General features: G+C 38.9%; 1 protein-coding gene and 1 long non-coding RNA gene across 5 annotated transcripts; one reads left to right on the top strand and one right to left on the bottom strand.

The window, feature by feature from the left end:
• Positions 1 to 1847: 1847 nt before the first annotated feature.
• On the bottom strand, positions 1848 to 26171 carry tlcd3ba (TLC domain containing 3Ba). Of its 4 annotated transcripts, XM_084115684.1 has the most exons (9): positions 26062 to 26162; positions 25182 to 25351; positions 23915 to 24072; positions 22450 to 22609; positions 20256 to 20339; positions 9246 to 9468; positions 8145 to 8240; positions 6635 to 6744; positions 1848 to 4105 (listed from the first exon to the last, which is right to left on the bottom strand). In XM_084115684.1, exons 4-9 carry the CDS (start codon positions 22572 to 22574, stop codon positions 3865 to 3867), a joined length of 879 nt encoding a protein of 292 aa, XP_083971810.1. In that variant the 5' UTR covers positions 22575 to 22609; positions 23915 to 24072; positions 25182 to 25351; positions 26062 to 26162; the 3' UTR covers positions 1848 to 3864. The 4 variants fall into 4 exon arrangements, with proteins under 4 accessions (XP_083971810.1, XP_083971809.1, XP_083971812.1 ...); XM_084115683.1 differs by lacking the exon at positions 23915 to 24072 and having other exon boundaries at positions 26062 to 26171; XM_084115686.1 differs by lacking the exon at positions 23915 to 24072 and having other exon boundaries at positions 25182 to 25348; positions 26062 to 26151.
• On the top strand, positions 11456 to 12674 carry LOC311083953. Its single transcript, XR_014606399.1, has 4 exons — positions 11456 to 11625; positions 11734 to 11825; positions 11914 to 12029; positions 12131 to 12674. It is a non-coding gene; the product is annotated as an uncharacterized lncRNA (long non-coding RNA).

The raw sequence follows: 26171 nt of genomic DNA, 5'->3' as shown, positions 1-26171 counted from the left end.
CAAAAAAATATTTTGGATAATTTTTAACCCCAAAAAAGTTACGGACTGGAGCTTTATATCAAAAAACAACTGAACGAATGATACACGGATTAAAAAAGGCCAAGTTTTTATTTCCGTTTTTTTTTTTCAGTCAGTCAGTCAGTTGACAAATACAGTGAGTAACACAGTATATAATGCATACTGTATACTTGAATGTTGTATTGTGTAACCGCTAACTGCAGTAGTTTACAAAAGGTAACGGTAAACATTTTTTCATCACTTATTAAGCTTGGCTAATGTTAATTTCAACATTTACTGATGTATTACACAATAATAGCACTATTTAAAAAAAATATATATATATTGTGCATTAACCAGATTAAGTTAAATAATTGTGTTTCTACTTTTGTCTTCAATAGGAAAGACATCATATGTAATTTAAGATGCTTAAGATGGCTACACATTTTTACCAATTCCAAACCACATTAATCTTAATAACTATTATTAATTTTGTATTTAATCATATATAAGTGATGTATAATTGTTCATGAAGGCTGGAAAAACACCTTTTATTCAGGTGTGCATAATTAGGCAAGTTTTCTTTTACAGATAAATAAAGCCAAAAAAGAGATTTAACTCAGACTGAAAAGTCAAAAATTATTAAATGCCCATGAGAAGGATGCAATACTAGGAACTGCAGTTAAGGCATGTCCCCATTGGACAATGAAATGCTCAATGGGTCAGCAGGGTCAGACAAAAACAGGTGGTCAAAAAGAAGACACGTTAACTGCAAAAAAATTAAGAATTAAGGTGAAGAATTAAGCGCGAAACCATCAGGAACCTTTTAGTCTCCAGCACCACCATTTTCCAGAACTGCAACCTACCTGGAGTCTCCAGAAGTGCAAGGTGTCAGGATCTCAGAGACTTATAGGTAAAAAAAAAAAAAAAAAAAATTACCCCCACTTAATAAGAATCACAAGATGAAGTGTAGTAAAATACATGAAGAAATTTTTTTTTTTTATAGGCTTTATAGACAGATTGGGACCACATCCTCTTGTACCACTGTTTGAAGAATTCATCATCCAGATTCTGGCAGTAAATGAACTCTAAACTTACTGCCAGATTCTGGAAGATGAATTCATGTATTTTACAACACTTGAGCTTGTGACTCTTATCATTTTTTAGGATTCTTTACCTCTCTTTTTTGGCTTATTTTATCTGTAAAAGAAAACGTGCCTAATAATTATGCACAAAAAAGCCCAGAAAATGTACAATTTGCACGGCCTACAAACTGTACTGTATTCAATATGTAACTTTTATTAAGTTATGTAATGCCGTTCTTTCCTTTTCTTATTTTTAGTTAGTGTCTGTTTCTGCTTTGAGCTATGGTATTGGTTGTTCATATTTTCTTTATTATCTCTATTGGTGTTATTCTAATAATTGTTATGTTCTAATTTTGTTGTACCATAGTGTAAACTGAATGTTCAAATATAGCATAAAAAAGATAGTTCTCCGATTGGCTACAGAGGAGCGGCTGCTCCCCCAACTTTTTTGCGCTGCTGTTTACATCATATACAGTTGCTGAGACAGATATGATATCTCAAAGACACACTTTTCAGCAAAATGTGTGCTTTGGTGGGATTTTTTTTTACAGCACATTTAACATGCATAACTAAAGAGAATTTTGGAATAAGTAAACCAAGAGTCACTGGCCTGGTACTTGAAGACTAAGACATATTTAGGCAATTTTCATTGAACCATTGTGTGCAATGATCTCTTTCTTTCACACACAATTACACATGCCAAACAGGTGACACAGAGCCTTTGTTTCAGTATAAAAGGAGGTCAAACAAAGCATCAACACAGCAGGAGAGAGCAAGAGTATATTTCAGCTGAGAGAACCAGAAATACAGAACAGTCTTCAGGCAACTAGATAAACAGAAGCCCACTCAAAAGAACATTTAGATGTGTATTCATATGTACATTCAAACTTGGCCAAATAAATACATAAATAAGAATAAATTAACAATAAGTATAATTACATAAAAACAAAGTCAGAAAATACAGTCATTCCTAGCTCAAAACATTTTAACCAGTTCCCAAACCAGTATACTTTGCTATAGTTGAAAATACTGGCCCTATTCATGCCCAGCACTTCACAGTCCCTTTGAGTTAGTGATGTGTGATGCAATCAAGTGTAAAACAATCCTGCAGTATTTTGTGTAAAGAGCATGTTAAAAGCATAAATTCTACGGCTACATTGATGCCTTTGAGCACACACACTAACTGTAAAGCAGAAAAATAAAACCCATTCTAATGAGTAACAGAACATGACTAACCTATACGCTTTCATTTAGTGGTTCAGAACAAAATCCAAAACTTTGATTTAAGAAGAGCCATCATATATGCAGAGCTTTTAAAAGTGTTAAAGTATCTCACAGACTTGGATGTTTCTTTAGCACCCCTCCTTGTGATAATTAAGTGAAAGTTTCACTCCTTGAATCCAACTTGAGTTCCATCCTCTCACTTCCACCCCTAATAATACTGTTTAGCATCAAACTGGCAGTTCTGTTTGTGAGTATCGCAAAAAAAAAGCAGGCCTAAGGGAGGCGTGTGACTACATTGTTACACCGATGACACTTTTACCATAAAAGTAGGGACTAATTGGTGAGAGACGCCATCAGTGGACCACCTAAATTTCCGGATAGAAACAAAGGCTGACAGCTTGAGAATTGGATAAACATCTTGTCAGAGTGGAGAAAGAACAGCTGTTACACATTTAATGTGCAGATTACAATCAATGGTAGTATAGACTTCATATTGCGGCGTGGATCTACTAAGAGGTTGGCGGAGGCCATTTTGCTGGCAGTCTAAACCCCTCATAAAACTATACGAAAAGTACAAATCAATTGGCTCAGGTTCGTCCGAGTGCCTTGCCAACTTCAGCCTGGTTTTCAAGTGCAGCCTTTTAATGGCCAGTTCGGTCCCTTCCCCCTCCGTCCGTCATCTGGATCTTAAAAGGATTGGAGTACTGCAGCAGAGATATGCTAATGCATTAGCTCAGCCTCATCCAAATCCTTTAAATTACCCCCGTTCTTCTTTATAACTGCTGATTCACTAACTAAATGGATGCAGCCGCTGCCATCTTGTTTTTAGCTGTATGAGAACCAGGAAAGGGGAAAACAGAGAGATGGATAACTGGCAATGGGCTATGCATCCGTTTACTGTTTTCAGTCTTTTAGTAGTGAGCGGCTTTGCTTTAAACTCATCCGCCCTTAATGAGGAATAGAACTAAATAAATAACGAACCGATTCAACAAAAATCTAAAATAAATTCAAAATCTATTTGGAATTCAACGTATATGATAAAATTGTATGTACAAATTGACAGAGAAATCTCAGTTTCCTTTTTTGTATCCTCTATGCAAATATAACAAACAAAGAGACAGAGATACTCAAGAGAGGAGAACGGGAGGTCTCTTTCAATCCTTCCAACCATCCATCACTCATTTTAAATACTGTTGTTGCTTCGTCCACATCAGTCCCTTTTTCTGAAGCTTATGACCATGGTACATTACAAATGATGCACTAACCATCATTTGTCCCTGCAAAGCAGACATTTCCCCAACCTAATGCTCTTGACACAGAGGGTGTGCATGTTATAGAAAAAACTTATCAGTTTGGTTTGGTCTGAAGTCTTATTTTTCTTCTCAAAGAGAGGATTGTGGTGAATATAGAGGTTACACAGCTTCAGTTTCTTTGCCTGCTGACCGACACTGCAGGGTCAAAAAAGATCCACCCATTGAACTCAGTCAATCTGCCTTCTGTTTCCTATTTGGCCTAAACCTAACAACCCTGCAACTACATCTCTATTTCTACCCCTCTCTCAGTGCGAGTCAGCCTCTCTTGGGCTGTATCCATTGGCAGAGGGCAGGAGTGAGGTTTTCGGCTCAGAGTCAGTGCTGCTAACAGCCGCTTTGTGCCGTGAGGCTCTGGTGAAGAGGCGAAAGGCACCCCTGCAGATGAGGGAAAACCAGTAAACCTGCGGGGCCATGAGCAAAGCTGCACCTGCGTTATACTGCCAGGGCACGGACAGCGGCACCATGTAGAAGGGGATGGATGCGTACCTGTGATATGAGCACAAACAAACATATGCATCAGCTTACAGTGAATAACACAGACAAATTTGGCCTACACTGGACGCAACAAATCGACCGTTGCAAATCCATTTGTTCTTTGTGTCAGAAGTAGCGTGAGTGCTTGAAATACGTTAGAAATAGAGCAAGGCATCCGTTTAATGTCGGGAACTTGTGTTGCGCCACATACAGTGTAGACAGCATCACTGATTATGATGGGTTCTATTTGCTTTTGTCGCGCAGCACCGCTCACGTCTGGTGTAGACACAATATAAGGAATTCTATGTATATTCAGTAAAAAAAAAATGTTTTGTGATGGTTGCTCGAGTCCCTTGTTTGTCCTGAACAGTTAAACTGCCCAATGTTCTTCAGATAAATCCTCCAGGTCCCAAAAATTCATCAGTTTTCCAGAAAACTTTTGAACAGGATGATGTCATCCAAATTTTTCTTATTTTGTTTAAATATAAAATAAATTAATTTAGTACTGCCCTTCGGAAGTTTCCACCCCCTGGCTCTTAATGCATTGGGATTCCTTCTGGAGCATTAGTGAATGTTTGAACCTTTTTTAATAGTTGTGTTCGAGTCCCTCAATTGTCCTCAGTGTAAAAAGGTGGATCTCAAAATCATACAGTCACTTCTGGAAAGGATTTTTCTGAAGAACATTGGGCAGTTTAACTGCTCAGGACAGACAAGGCACTCAAGAACCATCATCACAAAACAAAAAAACAGTCGTGGATCAAAAAGGTAATGACACAGTATTAAGAATCAAGGGTACATAAACTTTTGAACGGGGTCATTTTTATAAATTCAGACCATATGTAAACATCTTTTATGTAAAATATCTTATTCAGGACAGTACTAAATAAAAAAAAAAATAACATTCATTTTGTATTATCCCTCTTACTGAGTTAAAATTATTCACATTTTCACAGATTCTGCAAGGGGATCACAAACTTTCAAGTACCACTGTATTTCAGGCATGCAAGACCAACTCTACTTGAATGGGGAAATACCGAAATCTGAAAAAGTAGTGCATATTTCAGGTTGGTCCAGCCATTCCGCATGTGCAGTCCCAAGCATGCATCTCAGGACACTGACTGTTCCAGTGGGAACCAGAGTTTCTAACGGCAGCTGCAGTGATGCGATGACTACCAACTGGCAAATGGCTCTATTATTCCAGAGGCGGGACTTATTGCGGGACTTATTGCGCATTGTACTTTGTCTCATTTGTAGTAATATGAGTGAATCAGCCTGGTATACATTATATACACTGTGTTAGGATATTGCAAGTAACTAACATCAAACTATATAGAATCTGAACTTGATGTTTCATATGTTTTGATCAAAGAAAATGGATGACTTTTCAGACTTGGAAATCTCAAAAAATACTTTTTTGACTTGTCGTTTGATATGCGAAAAAGCACTCTCAAAAAACAATTTCTTACCGAGATATTTTCCATGCTTTGTTCAGTTTTGGAAATTACTAGGGATGCACCGATATGAACATTTTGGCCTATGCCGATAACCGATAATTCTTTATGTTTAAAAGCCGATAACCGATATATTGGCAGATAAATCTAAATCCAAATTGTTTATATATATATTTTTTTTTTTTTTTTTGAGAGAGCTTGATTACAAAAACAAAAGTCTCACCATTAAATACATCTGCCAAACACACAATTATAATGTTAACATTATAATTTTATGTAGCCTACATGAAAGACTTGCCCTGCGCACGTTGCACTTAACTGTATTTTCCTATTTTGAAGTAATCCCAATCATATTTCAAGCAATTCAAAACCATCATGGCAAACAGTAAGCATCTGAGGTGTCTCAGCTGAAGGAAATAATCCAATATTTATCGGCCTTAATATTTGGGCCAATTTTCTTATCAGGCCGATAACGATAACATAAAAAATGAACAAATATATATCGGTCAATACGGATATGGTGGCCCATATATTGTGCATCCCTAGAAATTACATTAAAAAATTCTTATATTTCTAGGTTTTCCATGGAAGCCCTGCTGCAAGCAAATTCAACTTCTTAGCCGTTTGTTTGCCAGTAAAGACTGCACTCAGAAATGTAACTATTTCTAATATGCTCAAGTTTCCAGTCTAATGAATAATACATCAGTGCTGCAATTTTAAAACTAGAACATGTCATCCAGATTGATGATGATTGTCCTGGTATTACGATCAATTCAAAACAACACATGATCTTTGGTGGTTATTACAATCGTTTAGGAGGAATGTGTAAATGTCTCATGTTCGAAACAAATCCTGGGTTGAGACATATGATATTATGATATTATGATATATATGACCAACATATTATGATGCATATTTATTTCTGACCAAAAAAGAAAACTTCCAGATTTAAGATTTTTGATGTTAATATTAGAGGCACTGTCACTCAGTGGAGAAAGAGAGGATAAAAGAAAGAAGGAATAGATGAGCAATAGAAATATAAGACCTAGTAAAAGACTGAATGATTGAGAGTGTTCAAAAGTGATCATACCTGCCGTAGGCGTAGTAGAGGTAGGGGAAGAGAAGAACTCTGCAGATGAAGAAAGTGACCAGCATAAGAGCTCCATTGACTTTATGTAGGAGAGTGTGCTGTTGCTTGTACTGAGGCAAAGAAACAAAGAAGAGCAGGAAGTAGAGAAAGAGAGTGTTTAACAGATAGAAAAATATTAATAGGCAGAGCAATGAACCCTGACAACCATGATTCAATATTCCCCAGTAGACATTTAAAACTCAAGGAGTGAAGGAGACATGTACAAGAGAGTTGTAAACAAGTCTGTGAAAGATCACTGCCATTCAATCAGATGTTATAAAATTAGTATGTCTGGTAGAAATTACCCATACACTACAATAGGGATGGGAATTGATAAGAATTTAACGATTCCGATTCCATTATCGATATTGCTTATCGATCCGATTCCTTAGCGATTCTCTTATCGATTCTTATTGGGTGAGGGAATAAGTACAAATTTGTTTGTATTAACTTTAATATCTGATCTGTAGCAACCTCAGAACAAACCTAAAAGTAGGTGAGCTACTTCTCAAAGTAAAGTCCAGGGACCTATAGCCTAGGGCAGTGTTTCTCAACCAGTATGCCACGGCACGCTAGTGTGTGCCTTGAAAGATTATCAAGAAGAGTGCCTTAGTATTAGGAAATTGATAATTTTCACATTCATTGGTCCGGACAAAAAAATAAATAAAACTGCCATTTATGTGCCATAAAAACTAAGAACACAGACTGAAAACAGTTTAGGAAGAGCTTGTGCCTTTTGGAATATTAACAGTGCTCATTTGGATTAGGCTATTGAGTTACTAAAACAATCTTTGTCAAATAATACACGGGTTTTCTTCACATTTTGAACGTTTTTGTTTCCATTTGTTTAATTTCAAGATCTGATGGGACTTATCCATTGTTGTTTTTACAGCTACAAAGCTGGGAGCACTAAATGATATTCAGTCACATTATACACGCTTTTAACATTAAATAAAGCACAAAAATAGTACCTGATATTATCATTGCCACACTTTGAGATTGTTGTTCCAGCGCGACGTCGCAGTAAAATAGGATCCGTTTCAAATAGAATCGTCGCGTGTCGCGGCTGGTTAAACTTTGATTAACATGGAAAATTATACTTTTTATCGCGTGTCGCGCCGTCGCGTCGCATGTAGTTAGGACGCGGTCAGAGCGCTTCTGTCTCGATGCCATGTTTGCTCATAGTGTTTGCTACGTTCTGAACCAAAACAACGCAGCACGTGTGTGATGTCGTGTCACATTTGAACGAGCGGAACCGATAAGCGGAATCGTTAAGGAGGCATGCTAACGGTTCCAAGGAATCGATTCACTGGGCACCGGTTCTGAAGAAGAACCGGTTCTCGGTTCCCATCCCTACACTACAAAGAAAAGAAAGAGAAATCTGAAAATCTGCTTGTCTAGGTCTTTAAAAAGAAAGACATAAGAAAAGAAAGTCAGAAAGAGATGGTGAATGAGTGATTATGTTTAGTACCTGGATGAGTATTTTTCCCAGACAGACAGATGGGGTGCTGAGTTCTGCCAGGAACATCACACCCTGGAAATAATCCCCTTTGCCCTGTCTCCAGAACTAGAAAGAGAGGAAAAGAAAAGAAAATAGGGAAAGGAAACAAAGGAAAAGGAAAGGGAAGGATGAGAAAATGAAGGGGAAGGGGAAAAGAACAGGAGGAAAGGGTAGGGTGGGAATGAAAAGTGAAAGGGAAGGGAGAGGAAAAGAAAAGAAGGAAATTAGGGAAGAAAAGAAAAAAGAATGGAAGGGAACGGGAAATGGAAATGGAAGGGGAGGAAGAAAGGGAAATGAGATGAGAGGAAAGGAAGGAATGGAGATTATTACAGAAAAGGAAATAAAATTCAAAGGAAGGGAAAGGGGAGGAAAACAGGAAAGCAAAGAAAAGAAAGTGGGAAGGGGGAAGGGAAACAAAAAGGAGAGGAAAAGAAAATAAGGAAAGGGAAAAGGAAGAGAAAGTTAAAGGGAAGGGAAAATAATGGAAAAGGGAATGGGACGAGGATACAGAAATGGAAGGTAAAGGGAAAGGAGATAAAGGGAATGAAGAAGAGAAGGAAGAAAATATAAAGGAAAAGAAGGGAAGTGGACAGAGAAGGGGATAAAAAAACAAAGAAAAGGAAGAGATAGTCAAACTTGTGTTGTGTCAGATGTAGAAAAGCTTAGTGTGGTTTTATCAGAGGGAAGTGCTGCAGAGGTTTTCCTGTCTTATCAGTCCATAACACTTATTGCCATTTAAGTGCAGCCAATGCCAGGGTGCGGGCTGCTACACTGCTGCCGACAGCAATAGTCTCCATGGATACAGATGGAGAGTGATGGAGAGCATAATCACAGGGTGAAAGTACACATGCCCATTCAGGACAAGTTAGACTCAGCCACACTTCAAGCCACCCACATAGCATGACCCCATCAAATCACTCTTCAAACAGTCATGAAGCCAAAGCTGTGTTACTACACTCCAAACATATGGCTCTGATGGGCATCCATAATCATACTCCAAAAAACATGTACTTTAAATGTGTGTTTATGAAAAAACGTATGTTAATGTCACACAACCCTCATTCCACTCACCACAGAGACAGGGAAACAGACAGTAACCATGACGACATGGTGCAAGACCATAAGGAACTCTCTGCGCAGATAGCCGCTGATGGCTGACCTCATCGGTTTGGCCTCGCTATCCTCCTCGTGATCTTTGACCTGAAGTTTGTACCAGTGGCACATGAACATGGCATAGATGTCATAGATGAAGTAGGGGACCGCAAAAAGGATATAGCTGCTGGTAAGCCAATGCCTAGACAGAGGGAGCAGAGAGAAAGAGATATGGAATGAAGGAACCCCCATATGTACTTTAGGGTTACTTTGTGGAAACCATCAGTTATATATTGACAATATATCAGCTATTTTGACAATAATGGCTTTATGTTGAGTTATTTTCAGAGGACAGTAAATATATATTGCTATACAAGCAGAACATTGACTACTCTAAAATATATCCAAGTTTCATTTCTATAGTATTGTCCCTTGAGTAGATATACTAAAATGTTTGCTGAAATGTGAGGGGTGAGATACTGTATATACAAGGGGTGTAATGGTACACAGAAGTACCATTACAAAAAAAGGTACCTAAAAAAAAAAGGTATTTGGTCACAATCAGCTACAAAACTGAAAAGCATCTCTTGTGTTATAAAAGTACAAAATAAATGGAATAATGAAAAATAAATCTATTGAAAAATAAATTTGTGCAGAGATTAGATTTCTTTGCGCGTGAGAGTTTATTAACATGCAGTGATAATGGCAGATACTAGTTATGTTAGCCATGACACCAACGCTCCGAGGCACGTGTAAAAAATAAAAAATAAAAATATAGCTGCAAGCAGCCATTACCGGGGCCAAGCAGAATAAGACGACAAGACATGCCCAACATGTCTGAAAGTGTCAGACCAACTCACTGCATGAAAAGACTCAAATCCGGCAAAATACGGGCATGGTAAACTCCTGTGTAATTTGATGTTTTCCGGATGTATGTGGGAAAAAGCGGATCAGAGTAACATGGAACAGTATATTTCCAGATAAACCCGGAAACCTCACATATGCGGACATGTACAGGAATCCGTGAAATAACAGGGCCATAAACACTGCTGGGTGTGAGGGGACTGACGACTGTTAGGTGTGAAGACCTTTCATATGTTAATGACTGACACTAACACAGTGCTGGCTGTTCTCAGAGGGAGGGGTGGCCAGGGAGGACTTCAGGATTGAGAATTATCTCTGGATTACTATAGGCTACAGCAAACAAGCTTTTTGTACAGAAAAATAAATAAATTCTCAAGGCCCTGAAACGCAAAACCGACGTCAAAGAACTAGCAATGACTAAAGCCGACTCTAGGGTTGGCTCACGTCGCCTGTGTCAGGGCCTTAAAACCACTGCATGAAAAAAAGTCTCTTAATCAAATATTTTTTTTATAAAAACAGGACAAAATAAACACCCAGTCTGAACATATACATTCACAAAAACATCTGAATATTTAATGAAATAAACAAATGAATTTAATGGAACAAATAAAGAAAAATGAACCAAACATTTCAGAATATCTAAAATTTTATTGTGAATTTTTACAAATTGCTATTATATGAGATCTGAACTGAGCTGGACGATGATATCACGGTTTTCTCCAAAGTGGCTATATTTACACATAAATTTATTTATTTATTTATTTATTTATACAACAAATTAATCACCATCATTAATTTGTAAAGAGGTTGATTGCATAATTTGACTGGTTTCATATTGATTGTTTTATCTGTGCAGGTGAAGGACTTCTTGGGGAAATGGCCGGCTCTTCGGATTGAATCACAGGTAAAACAGACTCACTTCTCTTTTCTGCCACTCTTCACACATATTTCTATGCCAAATTTTTAATATGTATTACATTCAAATGGAACAGCAAATGCCACTATTCACTGTGTGTAAGAACTATCACTTTGCATGTGACCATGTTGCTCAACAATGTATTTTAACTGAACATGTTGCATCACAAATGTGTTTTCTGTTGCAAATCGAGTATTAGTCTTTTTATATAATTATTTTTGTTTGTTTTTGTAGCTTTGTGCTGAGTTCCAATGCATCACAAACGTCAACATACGGAACCAGTTCTATGCTGTGCTTGACCAACATACACCTACACTGGTGGCCTTGTATAGGCAGAGGGCGGCACGAACCAGAAAGATATCAGAGGCGCTGCGTGACATCTTAAAGATTTATGAACGAAAATGTTTTGTCTCTTATGTTTACTGTGATGGCCAACTTATTCAAACTGAAAATTCAGTTTTGTGGTTCTTGCAGATTGTGAATCCACTTAAACGCTTTTTAATTTCAAACTTTACAGGAATCTGTAAGGCGCCTCCATAATTCAGAGAACAACCCACACAAATACGATCCACAAACCGGGTAAGACTGCGTATTGTATACTGTAAATGTTAGTTTAATCTACTACTATATGGATTTGAAATACCAAAACTGAATTTCATTAATGATGCCTGCAACTTTTTCCCCCAGAATAAATTCATCACATAACCTGGCTGTGACCACTTACCTCTTCGAAGAATTAAGGACAACTTTTACAGACGTTGACCCTGAATGTGTAAAAGGTAATCTTAAAGATGTTGTAATCATTGTAATGTCCTCTGTTTTACTTAGTTTCATTGGCATTACATTTATTTATGATTTATTCAACAGGTTGCAAGACGTATTTTGAGACTTTGCGGAGGAAGTATTCTTTGGCTCAGCCTGAAAAGGCCCAGAAAAGAAACACTATGAAGAACATTGCAAAGAACCGTCAAAGAAAGAGACGGGTAAGTTAAGAAACTGGTTAAGCAGTTTTTTTTTTTTTTTCTTCAGAATGTAACTATCCTCCTCTCTGTTTTAGTGGTTAAATTACTGTCATGTTTTGCAGTTGCTGGAGACCAGGTCCAGTGTTGTACAAACCAACACAGAAAGGGAACTGTGGAAGACTGCAACAATAGAACTGATGTCTGATGAAGATGCTATTGTTGATGGAAGGCCAGTGTGGATGGTGAGGTCTCCACCAAACAGAACCACAGAGTTATCTGCTCTCTGCCAGGTGCTACAAACTAGACTAGAGGCTGACCCACGCTACATGTCACACCACCAGTGCATCATGGCAGTTTGAAAAAATGAATATTTACATATATTTTATATACACTTTAATTTCTATATTTCTTATTTATTGATCTCGTTTTATATTGTATACTTTGTATATTTGTTCCTTTTTGATGTGCATGTTGCTTATCTCTACGTTTTGTATTTTATTCCTTTATACCTTTGTTCACATTTCTTTTTCCCCCATTCATTTTAATGTATGTTTATAATGTTCTTTGGAATGTTAATGTTATATTTGTTTTTGTTCCTTTACATTTTCATCCCCTCAAATATTTTTGTTCCCCCATTCCTTTTTAATGCTTGTTTATAATGCTCTTTGGAATGTTTTATGTACCTTAATAAAAATGTCAGACTTTCTCATTGTTCTTTGTGTGTGTTTTTAAAATTATATTTGAATGTATTAAAATTGGGGGAAGGGGGGGTTTAGTGTATACTGAGCAATATCTGTATAGCTGGCCTATAACCAATCAAATCACTGTGCGATAAGGCCTAGGGTGGGCTATGTTCTAAAAGTAACCAATCAAATCACTTTCATGGGTTTTCAATGTGTCCTGTCCTCCAATAGTGGTCTGGGTAATGGGAGTGGTTTTAAAAGAAAAGGACCAATAGGGGGGGAGGCCAAAAGGTGCACAAAGGTGTGAAAATGTTCCCTTGAAAAAACCTTTGATGGGATTACTTGCCATGGCAACAAATGGCTGTAGCATGGAAGTATACCTCCACAACATACATCCGATTTGGTATCATTTCGGATGTATACGGATATATACAGACCCATGGAATTTGAGCTATCCGGCTAGTATACTCCTGGATTCTTCCGAATTTCAGCAGTGTATACAGGAGTATACTGGTCCGGATACACCTCTTTTCATGCAGTGCAATAATGAGCAATTAAAGACATTTAAAGAGGATTTTAGTCGAAATGGCTGAAAAATCAGATTTACAGTAATACAAAATATGATTTAATGGATTATCACTTTCGACCAATAGGTGGCGCAGTTACAAAACTGTTCCCCTAAAATTTGACTAGCAAAATAAGCATCAGTCAGATTGTAGAGGCAGTAAAAATATATTTTCTGTCTTCCTAAGATAAATGGGGACACGAGAGTATTGTCCTGAGTAAAATTTGATGCAGAATTGTGAGGATAAATGTACTGTATGTCTTATTCTGTTGTTCTTTTGAACTTTCTATTCATCAAAGAATCCACAAAAATACAGTAGTCAACAGTTGAAGTGGATCAAAACCTTTCAAAGTTATCCATTCATTTTGAACAACACCCATTCTTGTCTTAGGACAACTTTGATGATCCACTTCAAATGTTGACTACTGTATGAAGCAGCACAACTGTTATTAACATTAATAAGAAATGTTTCTTGAGCACCAAATCTGCATATTAGAATGATTTCAGAAGGATCATGCGACACTTAAGACTGGAGAAATGATGCTGAATGATGCACTCAATGGGTCTCAATCATTTATAATTGCGTGGATTATTTTGTATGCACAGGAGAACTTCTCAAGAAAAGTCTCCTAATTCAAAACACATTCGTACACATAAATTTGTTCTTGAATTTGAGCGCCCATGTGCACAAGGTTAGTCATTTGCATAAAACATGCCCAAACCATCTCCATATAAGGGCTTTTCACACATTCATTACAGCCTTTCAACACACTCGCCAAACTTGACAATGTTTGCAGACGCGCTCTCGCCCAAACCTAGAGCAACGCCAAGTGTCACTCACACCATTTCTCATTAGCCAGCTGTACATACAAGTATATCTGTGTTATTCAGAGAAACCTCGCAGCTGAAGCTATAAAGCAGCTTTTCTTACTCTTTAACTGTATATGATGGAATGTGTTTAATATTAAATTTAAATTGAATTATTTAATAATTTTATTATATAATTTTATATATGGATTATACAATAATATGGATAATACAATTAATGCAATATACTTCAATATAATTATAGTTGTGTTAGGATGAAATCCTCCCCAATGTGTTGCTACCTTGCCGTGGAGGGGAGGCTTGCGTGCCTCCGTGACCCTGAGGGCTATACCGGCGGGGGCAAGGCCCCTGGCAGGTTTAACCAAGCCGGGCAGGACTCATGGTAGAGGACAGACGAAGAGCAACACCTGGTCCTCCAGGATGGAGGTTGGGCGTGGGGCCAACAACCCCACCCCGGAAAAAGAATAACGTTACAGATTCGCGAACAAGAAATTCAAAAGTAAATAAGGCCCTGGGAGAGGATGGACCCACAGCTGGAGAAAGTATGACGCCTAGTAGGGAAAGCCCCTTGGAAGCTACTAGGCCGACAACCATCATCTCCACCAGGACCACCACTAATATCGGAACATGGAATGTCAGAACCATGTTTGAAACCTGCAAAACAGCTCAAGTGGCAGCCGAGATGAGACGCTACAATCTAGATCTTCTGGGAATCAGTGAGTCTAGGTGGATAGGCGCTGGTCAGAAGAAGCTAGCCACAGGGGAGCTGCTGCTGTTCTCAGGCCACGAGGAAGTAAACGCATCCCACAGCCAGGGAGTGGCCCTGATGTTGACAAAGATGGCGCAGAGAGCTCTCATTGGATGGGAGGCACATGGCCCACGGATCCTCACTGCCTGCTTCCGCACAACGAACAGGAGGATCAACATGGATATCATCCAATGCTATGCCCCAACCAATGACAGCGAAGACGACGTCAAAGAGGATTTCTATAACAGGCTGCTGACCATCATCCAGGCATGCCCAAGACGAAACATCATCGTCACCATGGGTGACTTCAATGCCAAGATCGGCAGTAACAACCAGGGGTATGAGGAAATAATGGGAAAACAAGGCTTGGGGGAGATGAATGAGAATGGGGAGAGATTTGCCAACCTATGTGCCACTACCAACCTAGTCATAGGCGGGAGCTTCTTCCAACACAAACGAATACATAAGGCTACCTGGGTGTCACCAGACCTGATGACGGAAAACCAGATCGACCATGTATGCATCGGAAAAAAGTTCAGAAGATCCCTTGAAGATGTACGGGTCAGAAGGGGAGCGGATGTTGCATCCGACCACCATCTCCTGGGCGCCCGCATGAAGCTCAAGCTGAGGCGGAACTGGACAGGGCAATCCAGTCAACGCCAGAGGTACAACATCAGTGCTTTGAAAGAAACAGCCAGGCTAGAAGTGTTTCGAAGCACACTCTCTAAAAAGGCCCAGATCCTACAGCAGCAGATCGACAGAAAGACCATGGATGAAAAATGGCAGAGCATTAAAGAGGCAATAACATCAACATGTAAGGAAGTGCTAGGTAACAAGAAGCAGGGGCAAAAAGAATGGATCTCAGTGGGAACCTTAGAAAAGATCCAGGAGAGGAAAAGGAAGAAGGCAGAAATAAACAGCAGCCGCACACGTGCTAGAAAAGCCAAGGCCCAAGAGCAGTATACAGAAGCAAACAGAATAGTAAAGCGGAGTATAAGGGCAGACAAGAGAAATTACATGGAGGCACTGGCAGCAGAGGCAGAAGATGCGGCTCAAAATGGTAACACGAGAGAGCTGTATACAAACATCAAAAAGCTCTCAGGTAAATTCAGCCAACCAGAGAGGCCAGTTAGAGACAGAGAAGGAAAAGCTATTCCAGGGATAGAACAGCAAAAGCATAGATGGGCAGAGCATTTAGAGGATCTCTTGAACAGACCTTCTCCATTAAACCCAGTAAATATCCAGCCAGCCAGCTGTGACCTTCCTATCGTTTGTGGCGTTCCATCGAAGGAAGAAATGTATAAGGCCATCAAGCAATTGAGAAATGGGAAGTCAGCCGGGCCAGACACCATTCCTGCAGAAGTTTTAAAAGTGGACAAAGTGACCACTGTGGAAATGCTCTATCCTCTATTCCAAAACATCTGGGAGGAGGAAGACATTCCAACAGAGTGGAAGGAGGGCTATCTCATCAAGCTCCCCAAGAAGGGTGATCTTAGTTCCTGCTCCAACTACAGGGGGATAACACTGCTGTCAACCCCAGGCAAGATAGAGGCGGATGTGAAGGTGCGGACTGGAAAGGCAAGGGCAGCTTTCCACCAGCTGAAGAAAGTCTGGGGATCCTCTGAGCTGCCTAGGAACACCAAGATCAGGATATTTAACTCCATGATAAAGCCTGTTCAGGACAGCAGCCTATTGAGGAAGAGATCCTCCAAAGACGCTGGAGATGGGTTGGCCATACCTTTCGCAAGCCTGCATCAAGCACAGCAAGACACGCCCTCTTTTGGAACCCACAAGGGAAAAGGAAGAGAGGCAGGCCAAAGAACAGCTGGCGCCACGATCTGGATGCAGATGTGAAGAGGTCTGGCCACACATGGGGACAGTTAGAGAAGTTGGCCCAGGACCGGGACGACTGGAGAGCCCTTGTCCGTGGCCTATGCCCAAAGTTGGGCGGTTAAAATTACTGTTAAAATTACAACAAAAGAAAAAGTGTGATTATTCCTTAAATTATTTTTTTTATAATTTATTATTATTAGTGTTAGTATTATTATGAAATTGAGATATCTAAATTCTACTGTACAACAGAAATATATTTCAAGTTAAACCAAACTTTTATTTTGACGGGTTGCGGTGAAAACATTTGAGTTTCGATTTGAGTTATGATATAACGATAGTTTTTCTTAAATAAAACTGTAATATGCTAATGACTCTCAAGAGAGGCTCATATTCTCATATAGTGAGACTGCAGAGGCTGAAAAACGCCGCAAGGGTCACGCGTGCTTGTGTGTAAACTTGTGTGTATACATGCTTAGTGAAGGAGACCCAATGACTGGCTGTCTAACTGGTGTCCGCAGAATAATATAGCAGGTTTCATAGACAATTTGGACAATCCATACACTTCCGGAGCTCCTCCATAAAACTCGACACCGGTGTGGCGCACAGGTGATGCTCATTAGCACTCGCGCCACCAGCCTCGCTTCGTGCCCATGGCTCTCGGCCCCGTCATGTTTGCCACACGTCCGCACGTGACAACCTACAATACTGTCTAACACTTGATGGCTGGACTGTCAGGTCTTTGGTATCAAAGAGCACACCCAGGTTCCTAACTGATGACAATCTTTCATTTGAAAGTCACATTTCTAGCATCTTTAAAACCACATTTGTCCATTTAAAAAAATATATCTAAATAAAGACATATGTTCTCAATGACAAATGCAGAAAAGTTAGTTCATAACTTCAAGGCTAGATTATTGTAATGCTCTACTAGGTGGTTGACCTGCACGCTTAACTAACAAACTCCAGCTGGTCCAAAACGCAGTTCTTACTAGAACCAGGAAGTATGACCATATTAGCCCGGTTCTGTCAACACTGCACTGCACTGGCTCCATATTAAATATCGCATGATTTTAAAATCTTGCTTATTACTTACAAAGCACTAAACAGTTTAGCTCCTCAGTACTTGAGCGAGCTCTTAACGCATTATAGTCCATGTCGCCTATTACGATCTCAAAATTCTGTCTAGTTGATAACGCCTAGAATATCAAAATCACCTGCAGGCGGTAGATCCTTTTCCCATTTAGCATCCGAACAGTTTTAACCTGGCATACACAACACATTATCACATTTCTATAATTCACATCCATTAAAGGATTGTTAGGCTGCATAAATTGGGTGTTATTGGAATTGTTCCCAGTTCCGGTTGACCTAATGTACTGGTTACACCATAAGAAGAATGGCATCTACGCTAATATTAGTCTCTCTGTTTATCCCGAGGCTACCATAGTCAGCCATATCCGGTCCGTATCCAGATCAGATGGTGGACCTGCACCAAGACATGACCACAACGCAGCCCTGAATGTCAGCAGAGTTCCTGTCAACTAGACAATCCCCTGTGAAGGCCTCTTCGACATGATAGCCATCAGCACAGATTTATCAAAGACCACAAGAACCAGACAAGTCCTCTGCACAGACCCATGACCAGCTTTGTCTCCATACTGGAGTGATGAATGCAATCTTCAGGCAAAAGTAACTGAATTAAATATTTGAATGTTACCGATCAACAATTTGATTTCTGACTGAATCACACCGTATTCGTTCATTGGCCAGAAGAGAACTGGCCCCCTGACTGAGCCTGGTTTCTCCCAAGGTTTTTTTTCTCCATTCTGCCACCTGATGGAGTTTGGGTTCCTTGACACTGTTGCCTTGGCTTTTGGCTTGCTTAGTTGGGGACACTTAATATTCAACAATATTATTGATTTGACAGCACTGACACTATAGGATGAGAAGTGAACTGAGCTGGAAGTCGACATCACTGTTTTTCTGCAGAAGTGCTTTTTAGATGAAATTAACTAGTTTAATAATTGATGATCTTTTCAACGGAACTGAATCAACACTGAACTGACTTCAGCTGAATGAACAATGACACTATTTTCTTTTAGAGCTGCTGTTCAGCCGAAATGAACTGTTTGCATCATTGAATAATTTTTCTGTTATCACTGTAAAGCTGCTTTGAAACAAACTGTGTTGTATAAAGCGCTATATAAATAACAGTGACTTGACTTGATTAAAAATGCAGCTGCCAATCACTGGAATAAATTACATCTTAAAATATATCAAAATAGAAAACAGTTCTTTTAAACTTGGTTGTTATATTTCATCTGCAACAACGTGAACTTTTATAAAGATCCATTTGGCCATTAACTTTTAAAGCCATCATTATGCAAAAATATGAGGAGAGTTCTACCCATGAAAAACCCACGTCTGGAAGATCAACGTGATACAGTAGGAAATGAAACGAAATGTGGAGGATATTAACTGTGACAAGATGATTGACAGCATAACTATACAACAAAGCGTCCGTTAAAGATGCAATTTTTTGACATGATAGTATTTGACATGATAGTCTCAAAGCTGGTCTACTCTTCTGCTACACACTCAAAAGTATGTACCATCGCGATGGCTGACAGACATCATGATGTTGAGCCGGCATCACGATCCCACCCAACTAGTCGAAAATGACTTTTTCAGTTATTTAAGTTTCTAGTTAGTTTCCACTTCCCGATGTCATCGTCCATCGCGATGTTTCACTATAGACATCGTCTGATGCCAAATTGGTAGACATCGCCCAACCCTATTTAGGACGTAGTATAAGTAATTGGGACACAGCATTAGTCTAATTCCCAGGCTTCCTGTTCCCTTGATGTTGCATTTACAACACATACGCTGAGTAATTGAGTTTACCTGGCTTAAATCATTTATGAAGCATGATTGCTCTGACCCATTTGAGCTGCCATTCTTAATTAACTTGTGGGCCTTCGGGTTAAGGCACAAAATAAACAGATAAACAGTTCAAAATAAGTTAAATTCGATTAGGTGAGGTAAATCAAATTAGAGCAAGCCGTTTTCGACAATCCATCAGCGTGAACACATCGAATGGGTTTCAAAGAGTGTTAAGATGCAGCTTTAAACCATCAACTGAAACCGCTGACTAAAGCCGTCAAAAAGAGTATTTCGCCCATCTACTCTCTCTTGCTCCCTTTCCCCTGGCTTGGTGTGCCACAATGGATTTACAGATAGAAACTAATTAGGTTAAGAGCCTAATTAGATTATTCTGACATAAGGTGTGCATTGGAGGAATAGCACATTCTTAGAAACACTCAGAGTGAAGGGAATACTTTTGCACTCCTACACGTCTGGGAACAATTCCATAGAAATTAGAGAATTCTCAGCTGTATACACAAATAAAACACAAATGAAATAAGACGAGAGAGACACATGCACATGGGAACACACACAAACACCAAAGTAAAGCAGTGTTGTGTGTAGTAAAACAGTCCTCCTGCTTATAAAATCAAACCGGAATTACCAAAAAAATATTTTCTCTTTTATATATCTAGCTACAATGCACATCTTCAGCTGATACTCACTGGTCCTCGATGATGTCTTTACAAGAACAGGCGATGATGTATCCGGCAGAGGACGCCATAATGGCTTGAACGGAGGACACCAGCCTGAGAAAGAGCGAAGAAAAAATAAATAAATAAATAAAATAAATCACATGCATGAAAGAAAGCCAAAGCAGAGAGCAAAACAGACTGCAAAACATCCTTAGATAAGAGATATTGGAAAGCAGATTCTGATGACACCAGTTAAGGGAAGGGTAATTTAAGCAAGATATTACACAGTAACTTTCCTAGCTAAGCAGAAAAGCTCATCAATGCATCAGACAGTGCACTGCAACCAAACATAACCTTACATGCAACGTCTTTACTCTGCAGATCTTAATCTGACACATTTCTTGCAAAAAGGCTTTCAAAACAGGATAATAATCTCTGCCATAAACTTACAGCAACACATTTTGTGATAGACCAGCAAAACATACCAATATTTGGCTCATATACAATTATCTACCCCTCAGTTTCAGCCAACCATTTTCGAAAAAAATTTGTGACTTTTACAAATATTTCAGTTTATCTCAGCAAGTGTACATTTTATTTATGCGGTTTTATACACATACTCACCAGCCCCTTTATTAGGTATACCTTGCAAGCACCGGGACGGACTGCCTTTTGCCTTCATAACTGAATTACTTCTTTGTGGCATGAATTCAACAAGGTGTTGGAAACATCCCTTAGAGATTTTGATCAATTTAAACATGATAGCATCATGCAGTTGCTGCTGATTCGTCGGCTGCACATCCATGATGTGAATCTCTCGTTCCACTACATCCCAAAGGTTCTCTATTGGATTGAGATCTGGTGACTGTGGAGGCCATTTACATAAAACAAACCCACACACAATGTGCGTAGATCTCAGAGTGACATAGCATGCTGCTTGGCTAAAGATATAGACTTCATGGATCCGATCGCATTGTGATAATAACACAGTGTTTTCCAATGACAAATGTATCTGAAACAGTCCCCTATACCCTTAAATAGGGCACTATTCAAAGGGACAGCCGTAGTCATGTCTGAAACCATACTGGACATTATCAAGTCTACTCATTTAATCCCATAATACACAGCAATAATAAGTGTAAAACTGATGGACACTCACTCCGTTTTCATTCACTCCTTCAAGGGAACTATATTAGTGGACAAATGTAGGGAATAATCAATGAGGGTACAGGGGGCGATTTCGAGCACAGCTTAAATCGGACACCGTTTTAAAGATGGAGTGTGTTTAGATTGGTTTGATCGTCTTGATTTACCATGCACTCATCAACCAGGATCTTATTTCTTGTTTATTCTATGTACTGTTGCAGCAGAAATTGAGACTCATCAGACAAGGCAACATTTTTCCAATCTTCTGTTGTTAATTTTTGGTGAGCCTGTGTGAATTGTAGCTTCAGTTTCCTGTTCTTAGCTGACAGGAGTGGCACCGGTGTGATCTTCTGCTGCTGTAGCCCTTTTGCTTCAAGGTTTGATGGTTGTGCAATCAGAGATGCTCTTCTGTAGACCTCGGTTGTAACAAGTGGTTATTTGAGTTATTGTAGCCTTTCTATCAGCTCGAACCAGTCAGGCAATTCTTCCGTGTCATCAACAAGGCATTTTCACCCAAAGAACTGCCGCTCACTGGAAATGTTCTTTATTTCAGACCGTTCTCTGTAAATCCTAGAGATGGTTGTGTCTCAAAATCCCAGTAGATCAGCAGTTTCTGAAATACTTAGACCATCCCGAACCAACAACCATACCACGTTCAAAATCACTTAAATCCCCATTCTTCCCCATTCTGATGCTCAATTTGTCTTCTTGACCATGTCTACATGGCTAAATGCATTGAGTTGCTGCCATGTGATCGGCAGATTTGATATTTCCATTAACAAGAAGTTGAACAGGTGTACCTCATAAAGTGGCCGGTAAGTGTGTATAAATCTCATTCACTAGTCACATTCACTGATGCAGATATTAATCCTTTATCAATTTATATTTTTTTTAATGAATCTTAATAAATCACACAAAAAAATACAATTATGAAGCCAATGCCATGACTTTCATGTTTATAAACAAAAAGAGGATATAATATGTTCTTTACTGGCATACATATTCTGAGAAGAACCACAAGTAAATAAAAGCAGGTAGTTTGAGCCTCATCACATCTCATCTCTTCCCCTTTTCTTACCTGGACGAGACAATGACAGCATCCTTCTCGCTCCATTTGAGCCCAGGACCATGTTTCAGGATTCGCTTAGACAGCAGGAAAAGGCCGGGGAAGAATATGGAGCCAGCTGCAAGGATGCTCAGCATAATCTCGGGAAATGTTGCTCAACGTCACTGTCTGTCTATAGGGGATAAAAATCACATAATTTAGGGTTTTGTTTTAATGAGCATCTTAAAATATCCATATTTATTTATATAATAGGAATGTATATAAGAACAACCTTGAAACTCGTGAAAAATCAAACATGAATTTTTTTTATGTCTGTTTAGTTAGTGACAGACATTTTGCTTCACCATTTCAAAGATTAGCATATGAGTTCAAACTCAGCATTATAACTTGATTCTCACCAAAAATCTGTTCACTGAAAGAAAGGAATGAGAAGGGCAAGGCAAAGAGAGAAGAATGAAACAAATGGGGAGAGTAAAAAAGGAAAATTAGACCACAAAAATCCACGTCAGAAGTCAAAACAACAAAACACAAATACCTTTGTAAATGCAACGTACATAAAATGTACTGTGCCAATTACACAAACATTAACTTTAACTACCACTAAACTCAACAGTCAAGTCCAGACTACAAAATGTACACATTGCAATGGCACGACACGGATAGATTCCCCAGATATCTTCAGGAGAATTCCAATGCAACTGCATCCCTTCACTAGTCTCATTATTGCATTGTAAAGAGTCCTTAAATTATTCCGGACGACTGCCATATATATATATATATATATATATATATATATATATATATATATATATATATATATATATATATATATATATATATATATATATATATTGAAGCAGAAGAAGCTGGGGTGGTGGGGGTGTCCGTACTAAAATAGGCGTGGAAAGGATTAGCAGGCCAGAGATTTAGAAAGATTACTGCAGGGAGAGGGAGGGGAGCGAGACGAGGGGAGGCCAAGAAGAAAGAAAAAGGGTATGTGGGAGGGTGGAGGTCGTAATTATGTGGTACAGTGAGGGAAACCTTGTGGGAGGAGGTGAAAGGGAGTGTATTATTCCTGTTATTGCTACATTGGGACAAAAATCACAAAAAGCAAATCACAAAAGCTAAAAAGACGTCACAGAAATCAAAATCTATAGCAGCCGAATCAAGAAGTGCGTTACAGACATGACAGCGAATGTGCGTTAGTTCATTATTCTAAAGCTTGTACTAACCAATCTGTTCATGCAACACGCAAATAATTCAAGAGAGTGAACCGTACGCACAAATCCAATTATGAAAACACATAATCCCGCAGCACATGATGCTTTTGCATTTCAAAAAAACTCTAAATCTCCCGCAAACTATATTATAAAACCCTCCGCCGTTCCCTACATCATCTTGGGTCACGCTCTGATTTTCTCCATTCATGTAAGCAACAGCAAAGAAGCGCGAGCAGCTCGCATATTCACAACGCTACCTTCAGAGCTAGCAGGCTAGCGGTATCCATCCTATTGTGTCATCGCCAGCAGGACACGAGTCAGGGGGAGTCTCGTCAAGACCTCTAGCTAACAGGTTGTAGGCGACCGGCCCACTGGCTGTGTGTGTGCTTACAGCAGCCAGTAATGAATCACTTTCCTCCCCACATGGTTGATGAAAAAAAAAAAAAAAAGATTGCTAAAACGGGGATGCACCCCCAGAGCCCCAGGTACTATAAGATTATTGTACAACAGTGTTCAATCAGTGCCATGCAACTCTTTTGCTGTAACCCATTCAGACCCAGACATTTAAAAAAACACCAGCATATCTTATTTATACACTAAATGAGCCATACATTATAATCAATTACAAGATTGTTTATGACTTAAAAAAAATATTTCTGACATCCATCTTTTTTATATATATATATATATATATATATATATATATATATATATATATATATATATATATATATAATTATTTTTTATTTTTTTATAATATTATATGCCACTGAAAATCCATTGTAGATTAAAGATTTTTATATATATATATATATATATATATATATATATATATATATATATATATATATATACACACACACACACACAACACATTTATAAATAACTTTTAGTGTTTTGTTAAATGTTATATGTAATAACTATCGTAATAACTAAATAATAATACATAATAAAAATGTATTAATTAATTTTGAATTCATTGTTGGAAGAATACTATTTCAAAATATAACAACACATAACAGCTTAAACAAAGAAACAAGTCATATAATGTTATTGGTGGAACAAGTATGTCCCCTATGAATGGCCATATTCCTCTGCGGGGCTCAAACCTACAACCTTTCAATGACCAGCTCAGGTATTTTCTTATATTAGCCTACTATGCCACATCAACCAAAGCTTTATCAAATCACCTTAGAGACACCAAGTTGACATGTCATTACATGAGCATTGGTCAGATATATATTGCTGTTGCAGGCATATGATCAGAGCAAATGATTCATTCTACAACTTTGGTTAGGCATGGTCTTTTTGGTGAAGATGGCACAAAATTTGTAGGAATTATTACTGAAACCATATCAAGCAGTATTATGCATAAAACCAACAGAAAAGTGATACAAGTTAGAATGTACATGGAGTCTGAATGAGTTAAAACATTCATACATGATGCTGTAGAAAAGCAGCAGGACAGGATCATATTAGGACAAGAGCAAGAGAAGCAAGCCAAAAAAAAGGGCAGAAGATTACTTTAAGGTTGAGCAGCGTCGGTTATGGGGCAGGACAATCCTGTCACAGACTTGCAGAAACCGGATCACAAGGTCCATGAGGCATCTGTGAGACGGTCGACATGATGTTGTCGAATGTATCCTAAGCTCTTGATCGCAGAAAGTTTCACAGTTTTGGTTTAACAGCACCTGCTGGGAAAATACACGTGTTAACATATAACAACAATGAGAAAGACACAATAATAGTGTTTAAGGACGAATTAATGCAAAGTTTGTCTGAGCTGTCTGCCCTCATCCACCTGTCCAGGAGGCGAGTGCATCCCTAAGTTACATATATAAAGAGAGCTGATCCGCGTCCATCTCACCTTCACAAAGCTCTTAACTCAAGCGGAGTCAGCAGATCAAAAGCTGCAGGGGTCAGACATGACCACACTCAAACATTAGCCTTGCAAATGATTAATTTAAATGAAAATGTAGGCTATCCGTGGAAGAGAGCGGATACCTGCGCCAGATGGACGAGAGAGAAGCAGGTCTCCAGGCAACCACTTTGGTCCCCGGTTCTGACCACCTCACCTCACTTGGATTAGACAAAACAAGTGGGCACCGGGGAAGGAGGGACGGTGGAATGGCTCATATTTGACTACAAAAAATGTGCAAATCCTGAACCAAATGCCGAAGGTTATCTAAACAATGGCGTTATTCTAATTCCCCTATATGCAAAGTAGAGAAAGAGTCACGCTAGCTTCCATGCTAGCGCTGGGCTAACATGACTCAGACTAGCCTCGCTGAGTGGATAATTACAGCCCTGGTCTCCGTTGTCTTTTTACACAACCTTTAACTAAAATCACCGGAGAAGTCAGTAAATATTACACGGACACGGAAAAAAAGTCGGTTTAACTTACTGTGCATCGCTCTCGGTTCAGAAATCACGTCTTTTCGACTAACCCCAGTCCTAAATGTGTTGACAAGAGATTAATTTTACTTTTAAATCTGCACCGCGACTCTTAGCAAC

Source organism: Abramis brama (assembly GCF_963993115.1).
Source record: "Abramis brama genome assembly, chromosome: 1".
In the NCBI taxonomy this organism is placed as follows: Eukaryota; Metazoa; Chordata; class Actinopteri; order Cypriniformes; family Leuciscidae; genus Abramis; species Abramis brama.
Note: the sequence above shows the minus strand (reverse complement) of the source record. Positions and strands in the feature narration are given on the sequence as shown.